Raw genomic sequence first — 18,276 nt, 5'->3', positions numbered from 1 at the left:
ACAGTGTGGACACGACAACGCATCTCATCCCTTAGAGATGGTTCTTCAGGCGAGCTTGGTCTGAGCAGAGGGCCAAGAAGCCAGTGGGGTGAATTTTTTTTTTTTACGCGACGAGGCAGGATGTACCTAAAAAGACCAACATCAATGGAATGATGATGCTGTATGGGTGAACGGCCGTCGCAATCTGCTAATAATGGCGTACGTGTGAAGTTAAATTGGCTGTAGTTGATTGGCATGAAAAATAGACGTTTTCTTCTTCTTTACTTCTCCAACATTTCGACGTGGCACAAGTTTCTATATATTAGATCCGTAGGATATCACTTGTGAATGAAGACTCGGAACAACAAACTTTACTATCGTAAGTTGAATTTTGAGATTATGCATGCGTATCAAAATGCTGTATATACTCTACATGATCGTGACAAAAGAAACCATATAAACATTCTTGTTTTACAGCTTAGCAATCATCTGGTTACCCTTCTTGATCCAGGCAACAGCATCGTTGACAAACTCGTCAACGACAGCTTTGGCGGACTTCTGCTCGTTGACAACTGCGGCACACTTGCCCATCAGGTAAGGGCGGAACTGCTCGAGAGGGTCATCACCCTCATCGTCGTCCTCCTCTGCCTCAGAGGTAGCATTACTGCTGTAGGACTCGACACCGCTATGCTCTTTAGCTTCGCCACCCATGAATCGCTCAAGATCAACCTCATAAGGGATGGTGCCCTTGGCGGTCAGCTCCTTCATCTCCTGGGTTCTGTTGGTCTCCCAGTCGTTGATGTATGGGTTGTTGCGAACACGCATGGGGCGACCAGTGAAGATAATGGTACGGATGTTATCGTCGTGACCAGCAGTGCGGACGGCATCCTTGTGAGCCTTGGGAGCACCAGCCTCATCGGTGAGAATGAAGCGGGTTCCAACCCAGACACCGCTGGCACCCATCATAAGAGCAGAGGCGAGGAGTTGGCCGTTGTGAATACCACCAGCGGCAACGACCTGCACGGGGCCTCCGGAGACGGGGGACTTGTGGCCCTTGCAAGCCTCGACGACTGCGGGAATCAGAACGGTGGTGGGGATATCACCGGTGTGACCACCACCCTCGCCACCCTGGGCGCAGATGATGTCGACGCCGAGGTCAAGGCACTTCTTAACGTGCTTGACGTGGCCGATCATGTTCATGTACAAGATACCGGCCTTCTGCAGCTTCTCGACGACATGCTTGGGGGGGACACCGACGGCAGAGACGAACAGCTTGGCGCCAGACTCGATGACGATGTCGACGAGCTCATCGAGCTTGCCCTTGGTGTAATCGTAGCTGTGGGTTGGGAAAAAAAAAGGGGGTGCATGTTAGCCTCTCTCTTTCTCTCGACGTTGTCATAAATGGCCGGTTGGTTGGCGCATTTAAAGCATGTGATTGTGCACCACAGGAGGACCCAGCCTAAAGCGTGGGGTTGGTCAAGACTCGGGGCTACTTACTTGGTCTTGCGGGCATTGCCACCGACCTGGGGAAGAAGCAAATCGACGCCGAAGGGGGCATTCTTGTCGGTCAGGTACTCCTTGAGTTCAGAGATCTGCTCGCGAAGCATGTCGGGGGTGTAGCCGACACCGCCAATGACGCCCATTCCACCGGCGTTGGTAACTGCAGCAGCCAGCTTAGGACCGGCAGCAACATTCATACCAGCGAGCAGGATGGGGTGCTGGATCTTGAAAAGATCCGTGATGGGGGTTCGAATCTGCTCTGTACGGCGCACATGCCATGGTCAGTTCTCAAATTGTGACGGGGAAGAGAGCGAGCAATGTGTCGCGACATTGGCGGCGAGACTGTCTTGCAGGGCGAGCAAAACTTACGAGGAGAGGCCATCTTGTCGGATGTTGTGTCTGGAGGTGCTGGGAAAGAGAATGTTCAACGACAAAAAAAGGGGTATTAACGGTTATGCAAGAAGTAGGAAAGAAGCCACGAGCACGGGAAAGATGGAGAGTTGTAGATAGAAATAGTCGGTCCGCTCACATGAGAACTCGAGCCATGCGACAATGGCCAAAGTGGTTCAGGAAGCGTCTTGGGTGGAAAGAACAGCCAAACTAGCCAATGATTCGCCACGCGCAGCTGAGTTGTGCCGAGGCTCGTGAAGGTCCGTCTGGCGCTAGTATCGTCTTGGGTCTAGCGCGGTATGCTTCGAGGGGAGACTCTGGGGAAAGAAGCCGAGGAAGCAGAGAGGCGATGCGGGTGATGAGTCGGGCGTCGCGGGGCAAGCAGACTGTCCGTCGGAATGGACGCCAGAGCGCGGAGAGAGCGGCTTGTTTGGGGTAGGAACTTGGAAGCCTCTGTTGATTCTTGATTACCTACCTGTGACCGAGCCGCTTGGGCAATTGTATGCACGAACATGTCCTGGCTCCTACATGTACCGTGCAAACTGCGCGGGCAAGTGGCGAGAGGAGACGCAGCCCTGAGCCGACAATGTTGACTACGTGCCGCTGGTGGTTTACTCGTATCGATGCTTTCCTGCATTTGCGACTTATGATCAGCCCCCCAGTCATGCATGCTGCCATCTGCCATCTGCCATGAACGCATTTCCGTGGTCTCAGCACCAGCACTGGGGTCGGTCGACTTGAGTCTCTGCCGGGCCGGATCCCCTCATATCTGTGCCGGAATGCATGCCATAGCCGGTCGTCAGTCGGAGCACTCATGTGCCATGGCAGGGGCTTCGACCGGCCGTCAACCCGTGGCGGCACGACGTGACATTCGGAGTTGGGCCACGTTGAAGATCGGACGCCAGTGCGTGCCCAAGCAAAAGTCATCCACATGCGGACGCGGACGGAAGCCGGCGATTCCTTTCTGCCGCGACGCCGCGCCAAGTTTCCAAAAACTCGAAACAACCAGAACCCCAAGGAGCCAGAGCCAGAGACAGACAGACCTACGGGGCATATCACAGACAAACCCCAACATCATTGGCGAACCGCCTTTTGTCTGCTCCCCTTCTGAATACCGGTGACGTTGGCACAAATGGCTTCGACCCTTTCGCCCGCAGCTGTTTTGCGTACCCTGCAGGCAAACCGGGGGCTCCGGCAGGTGCAAACTGCTCGTCGGTTCTTCTCAACGCCGCCACGAGGAGTCCTTTCCGTCTCAGAGCCTTCACTTCGGACGCTGCAGCATGCGTCAACTGCTTCGCAGCAAAGCCTCACGCCACTGGGAATCCAAAAATCGTCCAGACGACACTCTTCTGCGTGTGCCTGTCATGGCGGTAGCCGCAAGAAGAAGGCGTACATTGCCCTCGGAAGCAATCTGGGCGACCGAGTGGCCGAGATAGAAAAGGCATGTAGCGAAATGGATCGTCGAGGCATTCGCGTAACGCGCACGAGTAGTCTATGGGAGACGGAGCCCATGTATGTTTTGGACCAGGACGCATTCCTAAACGGAGCTTGTGAAGTAAGTTTGCACGAGTCCCCAGCGGCGTTGAAGGCGAGATGCTGGAAATGCACCAAAAAGTACCAGCCAACTTGGCTTTTCTTCTTCTTCTTCTTTTTTTACTGATTGCAACTTCAGGTGGAGACAGATCTTGAACCACTCGCCTTGTTGGACCAGCTTCAATCAATAGAAAATGAAATGGGTCGTCGGAAGCTCATTGATAAGGGCCCTCGCAATATTGACTTGGACATACTGCTTTACGGCGATGAAACCGTAAGCCATGAACGACTCAATGTGCCTCATATCGGTATCCCAGAACGCGAGTTTGTTTTGAGGCCATTGTCAGAGTAAGCATGCGCTCTTACAATCACGATGCCTGCAGTCACCTGGCGGAATCTAACATACATCACTCAAAGATTGGCGCCCTCAAAACCTCTTGACGCGTCAAAACCATGGAAACTGGTCCAGGACTATCTCAACGAACTTCCGACGGGGAAACCCCTCTCATCAGTAACTCCGCTTCGTGGTGCTTGTCAAAGTCTCATGCCTCTTGTTCACAATAGAAAGACTCAAGTCATGGCCATCTTGAACCTGACTCCAGACTCGTTCTCGGACGGGGGCAAGAACGACTTGAGCAATCTTCGTGACACAGTATTGCGTCATATCCAAGGTGGCGCTACAATTATTGATGTAGGGGGCCAGTCAACGGCTCCCGGCCGCCCTGAAGTCTCCGCGGAGGAAGAAGCGTCCCGTGTCATTCCAGCAATCCAACTTATACGATCTATTCCGGAAGCAAGCAATATTGCCATTAGCGTGGACACATATCGGGCTTCTGTAGCTGAAAGAGCCGTAGATGGCGGCGCCGATATCATCAACGATGTTTCAGCTGGGTTGCTTGACCCGGATATGTTGTCGACAGTGGCGCGTCTTGGAAAAACAATCTGTCTAATGCATATGCGCGGCACCCCCCAAAATATGACGCAACTTACCAATTATGACGACGGATTAGTCCCCACGGTCGCGTCGGAGCTTCTCCAGCGCATCTCGGCAGCTGAAGAGGCCGGCATTCGGCGATGGCGCATCATTCTAGATCCTGGCATTGGGTTTGCAAAGACGGCTCATCAAAACCTCGAGCTACTGAGACGCTTGGATGAACTAAGGGCCTGGCCCGGTCTTGGGGGTCTGCCATGGCTCGTTGGCTCGAGCCGCAAGAGCTTTGTCGGCAAGGTAACCAAGGCAGAGGAGCTGTCGGACAGAATCTGGGGCACGGCAGCCACGATGGCAGCGGCAGTGCAAGGGGGAGCAGATATAGTTCGCGTGCATGACGTCTCAGAAATGGTCAAGGTGACGGCCATGGCAGATGCAATCTGGAGACCCTCGTGAGCGCGGGATGCACACGGCGCACGGCGAACGCTACATCGTGGAGAGTCTGTTTGCCTCCTTCAGCCGCTGAACCCAGGAATTCGGAGAAAAAAAAACAGGATGGAACGCAGGGCAGGGGGGGGGCCAGCATCACAAGTCTCTTGAAGTACCGCGACTTTGGACGTATGCCAAGAAAATGAAATCCGATGAGCTCCTTGCCACATAATCTAGGATACGGCCGAGAAGCATCCCCGAACGCAGGAAGACCCGAACGCAGGCGCCTCCATTCTTGCTCCCCCTCCGCTGTGCATTGTACATGTATCCTTTCATGGCCCCTTAGCTGACCCCCAACTAGGGTGGACGGGATGCATTCTCCTCACCGGTGGAACAAGATATCAACAACATCTGAACCCTGCCCATGTTTTGCTAACACATTTGCCAGTCACCATCCAGTTTGGGCAACAGCGTAGCACCATGGAGCAAAGATTAAAGAGACGTGATGGCATGGCATGGCATGATGGCGACCCCAGCCTGGATGATTGCTTTGGCATCCGGCTGCGTCCCAGATGCACAGGCGATCACCGGTGTAAGTGTGCATATGTAAGCCTCTCCCGTTCATTTTATTTTGACAGGTCGCGTCCAGCCAACCACGACGCAATTTCTGCTTCAACAGCCGAGATCCACTTTATCCGCTGGGCTTGGACCAATCCGTCGCTGCGGGAAGACACAGCCTCATGTAATGTACATACATACATAATATCTGTACGGAGTATCAATACTACCGAGCATAGCGAAAAGGCGAAAAATTTTCCTGCTTTGCATAACCAAGGGTTGCCCAGCATTTGGGCTCCTGGGCCCCTTCAGCAACGTCATCAACGTCAGCTGAAACATCACAGCACTGACAAGTGTCAAGGCAGCGGAGGAGGTCAACTGACTGCATCATGTCGACACGTGTGTGAGAGAGTCAGTCAACAAGCGTCGACAGGCATTAAAAAGCATGCGGTTATGGGTATGCTACGTGGTGATTGCGAATTTGGCGGGCCTCCAACTTTTGGCAACATGATGCTGGGTGCTGGGGCCTGGGGAGAAGCGCCTGCTCTGGTCATCAAGTGCCAATCAAAGCCAGAGTAGTAGTTCGAGGCTCGAACCAACGGGGCGCCCAGGGGACGACTGAGGAAGCGCAGAAGGTGAAGCCTCTGCCACACCTTGCGTTACTTTTTCTTCATCGGCTCGGTAGCGGCGTCCACGGGTGTCATGCTGTGAGACTTGAGATGAGGCACTGTAGGTATCGAGCAGATCCGGTAGGGCTGAGACCTTCAACTTGTGCTTTCTGGACGAGACGGCAGGACGGGCGGGTAGGAACAACAGCAGCAGCAGCAGCAGCAGCAGCAACCGCAACAGAAGAGTTCCCCTTGAAAGGGAAAAGATGACGATCGCCCGTGCGAGGTGATCATCTATTCTAGACAACGAGATGCGTACTCCGTACGTGGGACGAGATCGCGCTTGCGTGAGAGAGAGGCACTTCCGTAACGGGGGCCATTGAGCGACCCTTGCACGAGTCTGACGGCCGAGAGAGTGGGCAAGAGGACGGACGAATATCCCAGTCACACAGGAATCTAGTATCTGGGTTGATGTTGCGCACAATCCTCTGCGTGCTTTGACACTTTGACGGGCCACACACACACACACCATGATGCTCCGTACATGAACCAAATGGAAACCAGCAGAAACCCCCAAAAAGCCTCGTCGGAAGCGTTCTTGGTTCTCAATGGCTGGACCATGGCAGCTGCGATTGTCCGGTTTGAAATGGAACCCCTGCAAAGGCCCAAAAACGACATGTCAAGGGATGGCCACCCACCCTTCCCGCTTTTTTTCCTAGCCAGGAAGCCTCGTCTCGCCTCGCCTCTGTCCGCGTCTCGTGGACCTGACATCTCCGAGGCAGAAGAGCCTTCGAGCCTTCGAGCCTTCTAGCCTTCGAGCCTTCGCGCCTTCGCGCCATTCATGGATGGCTCGGTGCGGAGTGGTACTAGCAAGCCGCCAGCCTCAAACCTTGTTCGAGATCTACAGCCATCCATGGACGGCGCATGTGGGTGGCTTCAATCTTCTTCATGGACGGCTTCTCCGCGTTAGCGGCGGACGGCCCTTGGTCTTAACTCGGATAGTCATATTCCGGATACATGGCATGTCCGCCACAGAGGGACGATGGCGTTGCCGCTGCCTGATCCACTGCCTGCCGCTTCTCGGTCGTTGACCGGGAAATGTGTCGGCGCTATCGTGTGTTAGCCACTTCATCTGGTAATGGACGGAGCACTAGTATTTGTACGGTACATACTCCGTACATACATTGTACGGAGTACGGAGTATGTATGTATGCAGGAGACTCTGTCAGACAAACAAGCCATTACGGAGCAGTCCAGGTGTGGCTCATCCTAGCCTTTCGGTCAACAAGTCCCTCGAGACATTCCGACTTCCAATTACAGAAAATTGGTAATGAGTCTCTTTCAAAAGCACATCTTGTCTTACAGCTCTAGCTCTGTACGACTCCCTACTCCGTGCTCCGTTCTCCGTACTCCCCTACGCCGTGCTCCCATACACTGGCATGGGATGAACCGGCATTGGCGCCTGTCAGTTACATTAGGGGAAACGCATGCTGTATTTGGAGCGAGCTGCATCGCTGCTTGAATCTTGGTTTGCACCGGAGACCTTGCTTCCCTGCCCACTGGCGCATCCTTCTTCCCACACTCCAGGCTGCTGGAATCATGTCGACACTGGCCATTTTGCATGCCTGCATCTTGATCCGAGAAGGGGGCCCATCCCGTCTGGGGCATACGGAGTCGTGCTCCCTCCATGCTACCCAGGTATTTCCATGGCTGTGCGACCATGAACTACAATGCAGCAGTGCCTACTCCGTGCTCCGTACTCCGTATGTAATGTACATACATACTAGCATGCTAGATTGCTGTCACCCGCCCGTGGTTGTGGCACAACCAACGTGCAACCGCACACTCGGCGAACTGAAATAAGGTTTATCACATCAAACCAACACACACACTCTCTCTCTCATACGAGGATCCAGCACCTGTTGGGCCAAGGTCTCGGCTCCGCAATAGGCCGCCGTCCTTTGACAGGGCCGTGCTGTTGGCTGCTGCCACGAGAAGGCTCTCTCTTTTCTTGGTGGTGGTGGTTGTTGTTGTTGTTGTTGTTATTTTAGCCTTGTCATCTACTCCGTACGCGCGCCACTGACGCCTATACACACCTTCCATCTTGCACTCGCTATTCGCACTCGGCTGCTTGCGCGCATGATTGGACATTCTGGTCAGTTAGTCACGGTGGTCTGAGCCCACTATGGATGTCAAGGTGTTGGTTTTTCTTGCTGGCGTCTTCATCTCCTCCTGTTCTTGTGCCGTTGGCCCAGCCTGGAATGGCCAAAGCGTCTATTTCCGCCTCCATGAATGGGCTACCAGGTGACTGTGACCGAAAAGAATGGAGGCTGGCAAAGGAGACCAGGTCCTGTCAGGATGCGTCATGGGGGCCAAGCAGGCCTGGAACTCTGGACCTCCTCCCTTCTTCTCCTCCTCCTCCTCCTCCCTCTCCAGCTCCTGCTCCTCAGCCGCCGCTGCCAGGCCCCCCTTTCAAACCTTTCCAACAGCTCTGGACGAATGAAGACGGCCGTCAAAGGAGGCAAAGGCGGTTACAAATTGCTTATCAATAACAACCAAGGAGACTACAGGAAACAACTAAATACCTCGTCAGGAAGAAGATGGCTAATTCCGTTCATATCCTCGTCGCCGCCGCGCTGCACCGGCCCCGCCAGGTCTGCAGCCACACCCTCCCCCTGCCTGCTCCCAAGTTGCCCTGGCTCTTTTTTTAATACATTCTTTTTTTGTCGTTGCTTCATGACAGCATCCTGGTGTGGTTCCCTTGGTGCCAAGCGCCAACCAAGGAGAAAGAATGGGCAAAATAAATAGACTGGAGAAAAAAAAAAAAAAGGAAAGGAAAAAATAAAATAAAATAGTCTTTGATGTCGTTCACGCCGGATGCCAGGCCCGCCCGTGCCTATTAATGGTTACTCCAAGATTTTCCATTTTGGAGACATTGTCTCGGGAAGTATGCAAAAGGGGGACATTGTTTGAGATCGATGATGTAGAAGGAACAAGAAGCCAACCAAGACCCCGAAAAAAGACACAGGCAACTGGGAAAGAGAAATAATCAAGTCGAAGAAATATAAAAAAAAAACGACAAAAAAGGCAGGGCAAGGGAGCGACCAAGGCGGGTATTCAAAGTACAGAAAATTAAAACAGGAAAACCAAGAAGATGAGAGAACCTATTCGCAACACTTGCCCTGCCATGATCCAAAAAGTTGTTTCGTTATTTGCTCCTTGCCATCCATGATCCATGATCCATCCTCCCATCCGTCATCCATCCATCCCCTTGTTGATCCGCATCAGGGATGCAGTCCAGCACAAGCCAGGTCAAATCCCCCACACCGCCATCAATTTCATACAAAATTGCACACTTTCGTGTCCCTCTCACCAGATCCACGACCCCATTCAACCTCTTTGCGGGAAAGCCAATGCAAACAATACCCGTCCTTCCCCACTTGTGCTGCGAGTGATGTAGTTTCCCGGCGGTCGTGTTCCCATCCATCCCTCGCAAGGCCCTGGCAGGCCCAGAATACACCGTGTACCGCGTCGTCTTTGGGTGCACTCCGTCTTGCAGGTAGTTGAACTACTCTGTGCCAAATCAAACGAAAAAACACTTGTGCCAATTAGCCCGCGCCTGAAGCTTTGCTCATCCGAGTTTTATTAGTGTGCCCCGAGAAAGAATCAATCAAAAAACGACCAAGAGTAGGAAAAAAGTATATGGAAAAAAAAACCCCGAAAAATCCGAGCAAAAAAAAAAAGGGGGCGTGGTCCCCTTCTAAGAGTCTGTCTTTGCCCACCCCTTGTCGTCTTAGCTAATAAATTGCCCTTTCTCTCTTTCTCTCTCTTTCTCCCTCTTTCTCCCTCTCTGAACCTCTAAAGTGTGAGATGTCGTTGGTTGGTGTGGCTTTCAAACACCACATGCATGACAGGCCAAGATTGTGGGCGTGGCAACAAGTTGAAACCAAAAAAGGCACTTGCTTTTACTCGTATTGGCTAGCGCCGTTTCCGTTATAGTGATACTAGCCTACTATAGTAGTACCAGTAGGACGTACTATTCGCATTTCCGGCTTGGGTGGCTTTTTCAAAGAGCGCCAAGTCCGGTTGGCGGCACAATTGATGGGTAGAAGCCACCCGGACTGGGCCGGCCATCAAAACGTTCTCGATGATGATCGTCCGTCCGTGCCCCCCCGCTGAAAGGGCTGGGCAGCATGTTGAAGTCAAACTCGGGCTTGACTTTGCGTTCGTTGGTGGCGTGGTTCGGAAGGCTCGAGTGCAACGTGTCTGTGCCATTTCTGTGGCCAAACAAGTCCACCCTGTCGCTATGACTTTCATACGACGAGGACGACCCTGCTCCGCTAGCATAGTACTGATATGTCTTGTTGGAGGGTTTGTCGTCGCCCGAGGAGAAGATGCTCTCCGGAGACATTTCTTGGTGCCTGACGTTGTTGTAATTGGTGCCACGACCGTCGTACCCTGAGTTGTAGCCTCCGAGCCCAGGTCCCGTCATGCCAGAACCGTTGCCAAAATCTCCCATTGGGCCCATGGATCGGTATCCTCCGCTGCCAGCGGCACCGCCTGTGCCATTTCCTTGGCTGTTGCGTCGCTCGTTTTGATAGTGGCCCGGGGAGCGGCCGCGAACAATCATTTTTGCCGATTTCCGAAATGCAACCTTGACAAACTGGTCGCTGGCTTGCGTTCCGACGTCTGCCCATAACTCGACCACGAGGTGATAGTACTGTTGCGCCGCCCGTCTCTTGCCATTGTTCTGGGTTGCCTGCTTGAACTGGATACGCTCAAAGGTATGTTCGGTTGGTACCTGTTGGCCAACGTTGGTCTGACCGCCGAATCCGTCGGCATACAGACTCCGGGAGCTGGAAAGGCCTGAGCCATCCCCGTATATGCTAAGCGAAGGATTATGTGGCGTTGAGCTGGTCTTTGGCGCAATGAGAGTCTTGGACGGTTTGGATATTGGGCCTTTGTCTCTCTTTGGTGTGTGCTGGACAAGTTCAATGGCGTGCTGTTCATTGTCTGCCACTACGGCCGATATGCACATGGCAAACCCGTAGACTTGAAACGTTTGCGTCGTGCTCGTCCCGGTCATTGGTGTAGGTGTGAATTGTATCCCAGGGCCGGGATAACTAGGACTGAGGCTGAAGGAGCAAATGCACGCCAGATAGTTCCGCCTATAACACGTCCATTCCCGATCCGAGGACAGAAACGGCCCTTTGTCGATGACGCCCGAGATGTCTGGTTTGATGTTTGTCATATTCGGGTCCAAATACTGCAGAGTACCCATCATCTCCATGGGTAGGAGAGGAGGGACGTCATTTTGCCCGGGCCTGTGATTAAACTGATGCGACGAATCCATTCTTGTGACGGGAGGCGTGTAACCTGCCAATGGGTTCTGTGACCCAGTCAACTGTTGTCTTCTAGATCCGTGGAAGGAAGGGGACCGGTTAAATTGATCTGACACTCGTCTATATGGTGCGACTGAGTTGGGAAACTGGTCCCGGGAGTTATTGATGTGAGGGCCCAGATGCGGCAGGGTCGTAGTACGGTGGTTGTGAAGTTGGACATGTGCCATGCCCGTCGACGGAGTAGAGCTATAGGAATAGTTAGAGAAGTTGACAAGAAACAATCAAGTAAGTTTTTTTTCCCCTCTTCTTTCTTCTTTCCCCTTGTCTTTAGGCTTAGTTTGTTTTGGCTTTTGACTTTTTTGGCTCTTGGGGTCTTGAGCCTTGTTCATGTTGGATGGATGGATGGACGGATGGATGTTGGTTGGTGCCATGGTCCGGGCTACCTACTTTGTATTCAGACGCAGCCTGCCATCTGGAAAGATCGACCCACTGGCGGGATAGAAGCTGCTTGAGTCGTGCGTATAGCTGTTATTTGGGTGGAAGATGCCCAGAAGAGGTGACGCTTCGTGAGCATCTATCGCGAGCGACGACGGGCCGCTGTCTTGGTTGTATCTATCCATTGGTTAGCCTGGGGCGGGCGGTTCGACGATGCAGTAAGTTTGAGAAGTGCTCGAAATTGAGATTACGGCATGGGAGTTGACTACCACAAAAGATGCTGTCCTGCCTTTCCCATGCAAAACAATGTGTTCGAGTGCCACCAAACTTCTTGGTAATACTGCCAACGCCTAGGTTGCACGAGACAAGCCGATGGGGAAGAAACAGGCAGGCAAGGTAGATAGGTACTCGGGCGGCTCAAAACGCCTTGACCTATGTTGAACAACGACAAGAGGTTTATAAAGACCAACTCAAAGGACAGGAGGACCCACGACAAAAGTTTACACAAAGAGGACTCTTTTCCCTCTTCTTCTTCTTCTTCTTCTTCTTCCTCTCCTCTCTCTCTTCTTTTCTTCTTCCTTTTTCTTCTTCTTCTTCTTCTTCGTGATTGTGTGTGTATGTGTATGTGTATGTTTTATGATCAATATGTTTAATTGAGTTTAGTGAATTAAAAAAAATGGCAAGAAAAAGCTTCTCGTCCAAGTATCTTAATATCTGTTGACCATGCGAGCGCAAGCTCCCAGGGTATCGACAGACGTCGGGGAAGATTGGTGCTCGCAATGCGACCTAGCCAGGCCAGCCTATGAGACCAGAGCTAAAAGGGGACTTGAACAAATAAGAAAACAAGACCGTAATGAAGGAAACGGTGACACTCCCAGTGCTGCACTAGCTGCAACGAGAACAAGCTACCAATGAAAATGTGTACGCACCTCAACTCTCCCGTCGGGGGTTGTATATCGAGGTAGTCAAGTTCCGCACATGGCGGCGGCGAGGAGTTGTAATCGTTCTGTAAGCAAGCAAGACGTCAGTTCACGTTTCCGCTTCGCATGGTTGTCCACACCAAGATCTGTACAAGAAGACAGCACTGGCCAGCCACAACAGGACTTGTTTTGGGGGAGTGATCCAGGCGCCGTCACCGAGAGACCCGTGATATAGCCATCTGCCTTTCCGATTTGTTAGCCAGAAGGACCCCAGTATTCAAGGCAAGACATCAATGGCAGGCTGAGGGTGGCCGGGGGCCTCCAGTTCGGGATCCCTCTGCATGTTAGGTGGACGCGCATCAGGCAGGGTAATGCAGCTGGGTCCAGACACCGAGTACAGTACTTGTGAATACTCCCGTGCTCCCAGAGCTTCAGGCACAGTAGCCAGGCGTGCAGGACTTTGCAAGGATTATGCAGAGTTGTCGGAACAAGGACGCCACGCATCGCCCGGGGTGTGCTCCTCGACGTTACACGAACCCACCCGGGGTATGGAAGTGGATGTTGTTGTGGATGTGCTCGACGTGATTGCCTGCCGCCTTGTTCTGAATGACGGAAATTTTGCATCAACACGTCCATATCTTTCTCTGTCCATGTATCTCTCCGCATCTTGAATACTTGGCTCCGGAATATCAAAGACGGGGGCCGTGATTTGACCGAGAGGGAGCACGACTCTGTGCCCGGCCACCAGCCCAGACCACCACCACTTACCATCTGCAGGGGTCAACGGTGGGAGAGAGCATTCAACATATTGAACATACCTTCAAGGAGTGGATACACTCCATTGCGGACCAATTTCTGCAGTTGGGGCAGTTGGAGTTGGTGCACTCGGGAATGCCGCCAGGGAGTGCGAAATTTCTGGCTGCCTTTGGGCTCAGTCATGGCGTGCCCCTGGTGACGTGACAAGCCTCCATTTCTCTCCATTTCTCCATTTTTCGAAGAGACCGAATGAAAAGTCTCCGGCAAGTACCTGACGAGATCGGAGATAACTCTTCCTTACCTTGGAGGTTTGTGGATGCATTAGAAAGCTTATATGTGCCCGGGCCGATTTCGATCAAGTTGAAAGGAATACCGAGTAGAATGTCCGATACTATGATATACCAAACGACCTAGAGGATAGAAAATAGGCGTCAGCCAAACTTGTCCGTGCTGTAATATCAATTCGCTGCCTCAACACAGCATCCACATACAATCCGGAGCCTCGTACTACTATGATAACCAGGCCCCTAATAAAACAGGTTTAATGAATCGACGCGAGATGTTTAAATTTGCATCAAGAGATTGGCCGTGTGCCCCGGAAACTATCCATAGTCACCAAATTAACATGACAAGACGACGAGGCACTATGTGAGAGTATCGACTCTATCGATCGACTTACTAAAACTCCAACTGAAAACCAGGAATGGCAAGCAGCACGGGTTTTTTTGTTCTTCTCCCACCAGGAAGCCCGCTTGAAATGTTGTAAAGTGGTGTATTTTACAACGTATCACAACCAAGAACCCTGTTATCGTACAAATTGTTAGTATTGCGTTGTAAGATGTGCCAAGGCCTTGATAAACAAGGGCTATTATTGTCATTTGGGTGGTGCCATCTTCTTCGCCAAGAAGCCAAAAATGAAAAATAAAAAATAAGAAGAAGAGGAGAAAAACAGAGAGACAAAGGACAAAAATACTCGCAGCAACTCGGAAGGACATGCTTCGAATTTCTAATAACCTGACCCACCTGCTCGGGAGAAAATGCTGTTGCATCTAATTCAGACTGTGGATGTTATGAGGAGGCAAAGAGACTCAATCGCAAATCCAATTCGAATACTACGAGAGATAACTCAGTATCTCAATTCGCTAAACAGCACTCTCTTGTCAGCTGGTACCAAGCTGCGAATGACAGGGCAAAAGCAGGCACCGCGTAACAATGGCCCCTGTGTGTGTCCGGCCTTGGGCGAAGAACGGTTTCTGAGCCGCCGACTTCGCACCCTTGTGGCTGGTGTGTATCGCGTGGGAAGATGGGTTCGTACTCGTAATTTCAACTGACAAGAGATGGTAGATGTAGCACGACATCCAGAGAAAGGATGGATAATAAAAACAGGCTATCACCTCCCAGCACGCAGGCAGGTGAGTAATGGATGTTGAATAAGATGACGTCTGCAGAGAGATGTTTCAATGATGGCAAGCAGACATGAACAAGTTGAGAAAGCACGGCAAAGACGGAAAGACAAACAAACCAGACCCGTTGCGAGGTCTGGTCCCTTTTTGAGTAGAAGGCCGAAGGGTTGCTGAATCATACGAAAAGGATACGGGACATGGCCAAATAATAACCCTTGTTGGCGAATCCAACACACCTTTTTCTCCAAATTGAACAGGAAACCTGCGGAGCTAAGCAATAGTCAGGGGATTGGCTTTCCGCTTGCCACATTCAAGCGATGCGGATAGAGAGCCATGAAAAGCTGCAGGGGCATGGCCGTCTTGACGTGGCATTGGCGTGTCGGTCAACTCAATGTGAAATCCTTCAGAGCTGGTCAGTAATATTCATCATTCCCAGGCTGGCTCCCAATACTCAGAAGAGCGGACGAGGCCTCTCGAACCTCAAACCTCAAACAGGCGCCCCCGTGTGGCCGCCAAAGAGGCACGCCGGTAGATCAGTAGGACACTCCTCTCTTGCATCAGGCCCGTCCCAATGCAGATGTCACAGCGACTGACCTTCTCCTACATTTCAAGGAGGCGTCCATCATTGCCTGTCCACGGTTAGAACTCCTCTCGGCCGAGCTACAGAAGGTCATGCCTACCGACTGCTCGGTCCGGCCGCCTGTTTGCCATGGGCAGTATCCAATAGCATGGCGATGCTGCCACCCGACGGCCAAAAGCAGGATTCATTCTACGGTCCGTTATCTTGATAGGCCACAAGTTAGGCTTTGATGAAGAGGTGGCGGCGACACGGGTAGTTGCATGTCTGAGAGATGTCACCGCTTCTGTGACGAGCTCATCAGAAACACTACGACTGTGTTCGAACATACCTCACGCCTGGGGCTATGAAACGTGGTATGTTGGTCTCACAATTTCATGCTAGGTTTGTTTGGAAAAGAAAGTTGACTCTTTGCCTCGCAGGGCCTGCTTCCAAATCACCGTCGTGGCAGCAGAGCCAGATTCCCAGTTCCTGCCCGGGAAGGAGCGAATCCCCACGAACTCGATTGAATAAATACTTGCGGAAGGAGGCAAACACTGGACCACCCTTTGTGTTGCCAAAAAAAAAAAAGCACTTGACCTCAGATAACGAGAACAAACCCGAATTGCGATTAATGATAGAAGCCAGACTCAGCACCTATTATTTTGACGCTTTGCACCGAGCATTCGTCCCAATCCCGGGTTTTCGGGCCTTCCGCATGGCCACGCGACATGCACCCAGGGGGGAGTGTAGGGAGTGGCCATCAACTTGAGCTCCTGGTGATACGATAAAAGCAAGTCTCACGGCATGTCCATTCAAAGATGGCGGCATTATGTCCCAACATGTTAGTGTTAGTCCATGGGAGCCCAAGCGGATTCATGCCCCCTTCCCGGGCTAATGGTGTTTACAAGCATGTAGGAGACTTTGTCCAACAGCTTTCAAATCGGCTCGACTCTTCTTTGGCAAGATGCCTTCTTTCGAGAATGGCCTGGAATGGCTCCCGATATTGATTGACTGACTACGGAGTAGTCAAAGCTGCCAATCACGCCCGCCTTGACCTCGATCCAGCTCTTCACCTAGCTGCACCAATCGCCTGTATTGATAGCCGATTACTCCGCCCGTCCTCGCCGCCAGTGAGTTCAAAACTGCGCCGGGTATGGGAACAACCGTCTTGTATGGCGTGCCATCCTTCAGCTGCACCCCTCTCGTATCGGCTCAAGGAATATATCCGGGCAGCCCGACGCGCTTCCGGTGCCTGCCAGTGTAACTACTGGGCTTTTATAGTGACTAGTGTTGGTCCAGTATCCTGGTATCCTCTACATTTATGCGCCATCGAGATGAGTGAAATATCAGACGAGTAATGGTAGTTGCCTTGTGTCTTTTGACTGGGATCCCCGCACAATCCGTACATGAAATGGAAGATAACACAAAAGGCTGAGTAGGCTACGGAGAAGCGGAAAAAGAAACAGTACTACATCAAGTGTTGGGACCGCGCCAACAGTCACATGAAACAAAAATTGGCTGTTTGTCCAAAATTATAGCCTAAGCGATCAATTTTCATCAACGGGCCCGGACCATGCCCCAGGTTCTATGCCCCAGGCTAGAAAACTGGCTGGCTGGCCATTCACTATTGATATTCGACATCCCAGTACATCACCCGGGCACTCGAAGATGGTTCCGCACTTTGTATGGTCACACTCAGCAACGCCAGGTGACACTCGAGGGTGTGGTAATAGGGGCAAAAAGATCCTCAGAATCCCCCGTCTGCTTCAAGAACTGGGAGCAACCAATTTAGGATTGCAAATGTATAGAGATGAAAAAAAAACCATGCCAAAGCAGCTGAGACTTTGATATACCAACTGCATTACCAGTGGGGTGATCTCCTGACGGTTAGATACATGCTGTGGAGCAACGGAAAAGCGCTTTGCAGTTTATGATTGTCAGGGTCAACAGAAAAGATTGAAACTTTGATGGAGTAGCTCTAACTTATTGAGTAATGCTTTCAAGTGAATTGACGCGTCGTGTCGCCGGAATCTGCTTTTTCTCAATCCTGATCCGTATGTAAAGGGGGCCTTCCTAGAATTTACTGTCCTTATCTGCTAGGGAAAACAGGTTCAGCAGGACTTGGCTAACCTTTGGCAGATGCTCTTGCGTGCAAAATAGGCTACCGTTCCTTGAAAGCCTCTTGTGAGCCGTTCCGCGCAAATGAAATATTAGTCTCGACAAATAGGGGCCAACGTGGCCTGATCCCTACTTGTCTTCCGGTCCGCGTTTTTCGGCTGGATGAACCGTACAGGGGTAACACGAGGAAACAGGGATATATGCCTACAGCCAAGGCATATGCGTCTGTAACAGATTAACGAAACTATCGGATCGTCAGGCCTAAACTGCCGGCTCAGATTGGCTGGTGTTGAGGAAACGCAAACATTGTTCTATATGTCCTTTGCTTGGCCTAGGTTTCGAAAGAAAAGGCCTCGGGACACGTAGCAGGGGACTAAATACTGTAAAGGGGATGGAATGGTTTGTGATATTTTTCAAGACACTGTCAATGGCCTTCCGTCTGTCAGGTCACCTCCTGTCCACCCTCCAGAACAAAGGGCCAATTCCGCGAGACCGGTTGCGTCTTTTCTTTGCTGGTACTATTGAGAGATTGCATGAAGTAGACTCATATAAAACCGATGGGAAGGCAGCTCCGATATGCCCAGACCAGAAACCTCGGCCGCAAGCTTGAACTTCGCGACCCGATTGTCATGCATGAGAATCAGCAAGCATAGGTGTGACGGCCCAACTCTTATTTGTACAACACTCAGTTTCAGAGAATGCGCACGTACCAAGGACGCATTATTCCCCAAACGATCAGCTTCATTTTCGTTTGGGTTTCATAAATGGACACCCTGTTGGTTGATGCCAATGTTACTCCAATTGCTACTTTAGGATCC

General features: G+C 51.7%; 3 protein-coding genes across 3 annotated transcripts; 1 reads left to right on the top strand and 2 right to left on the bottom strand.

Moving 5' to 3' along the window:
* Positions 1-450: 450 nt before the first annotated feature.
* On the bottom strand, positions 451-1,861 carry G6M90_00g022920 (uncharacterized protein; the record flags this gene model as incomplete). Its single annotated transcript, XM_014692777.1, has 3 exons — positions 451-1,315; positions 1,477-1,738; positions 1,849-1,861. The coding sequence occupies 3 exons, from the start codon at positions 1,859-1,861 to the stop codon at positions 451-453; spliced, it is 1,140 nt and encodes a 379-aa protein (XP_014548263.1).
* Positions 1,862-3,001: 1,140 nt separating this feature from the next.
* On the top strand, positions 3,002-4,786 carry fol1 (Folic acid synthesis protein fol1; the record flags this gene model as incomplete). Its single annotated transcript, XM_014692778.1, has 3 exons — positions 3,002-3,424; positions 3,542-3,750; positions 3,820-4,786. 3 exons carry the CDS (start codon positions 3,002-3,004, stop codon positions 4,784-4,786), a joined length of 1,599 nt encoding a protein of 532 aa, XP_014548264.1.
* A 5,205-nt stretch (positions 4,787-9,991) lies between these two features.
* On the bottom strand, positions 9,992-11,278 carry G6M90_00g022900 (uncharacterized protein; the record flags this gene model as incomplete). Its single annotated transcript, XM_014692779.2, has 1 exon — positions 9,992-11,278. One exon carries the CDS (start codon positions 11,276-11,278, stop codon positions 9,992-9,994), a length of 1,287 nt encoding a protein of 428 aa, XP_014548265.2.
* Positions 11,279-18,276: the final 6,998 nt, after the last annotated feature.

This window comes from Metarhizium brunneum, chromosome 1, assembly GCF_013426205.1.
Source record: "Metarhizium brunneum chromosome 1, complete sequence".
Lineage (NCBI taxonomy): Eukaryota > Fungi > Ascomycota > Sordariomycetes > Hypocreales > Clavicipitaceae > Metarhizium > Metarhizium brunneum.
This window is presented reverse-complemented; position numbering and strand designations above follow the sequence as displayed.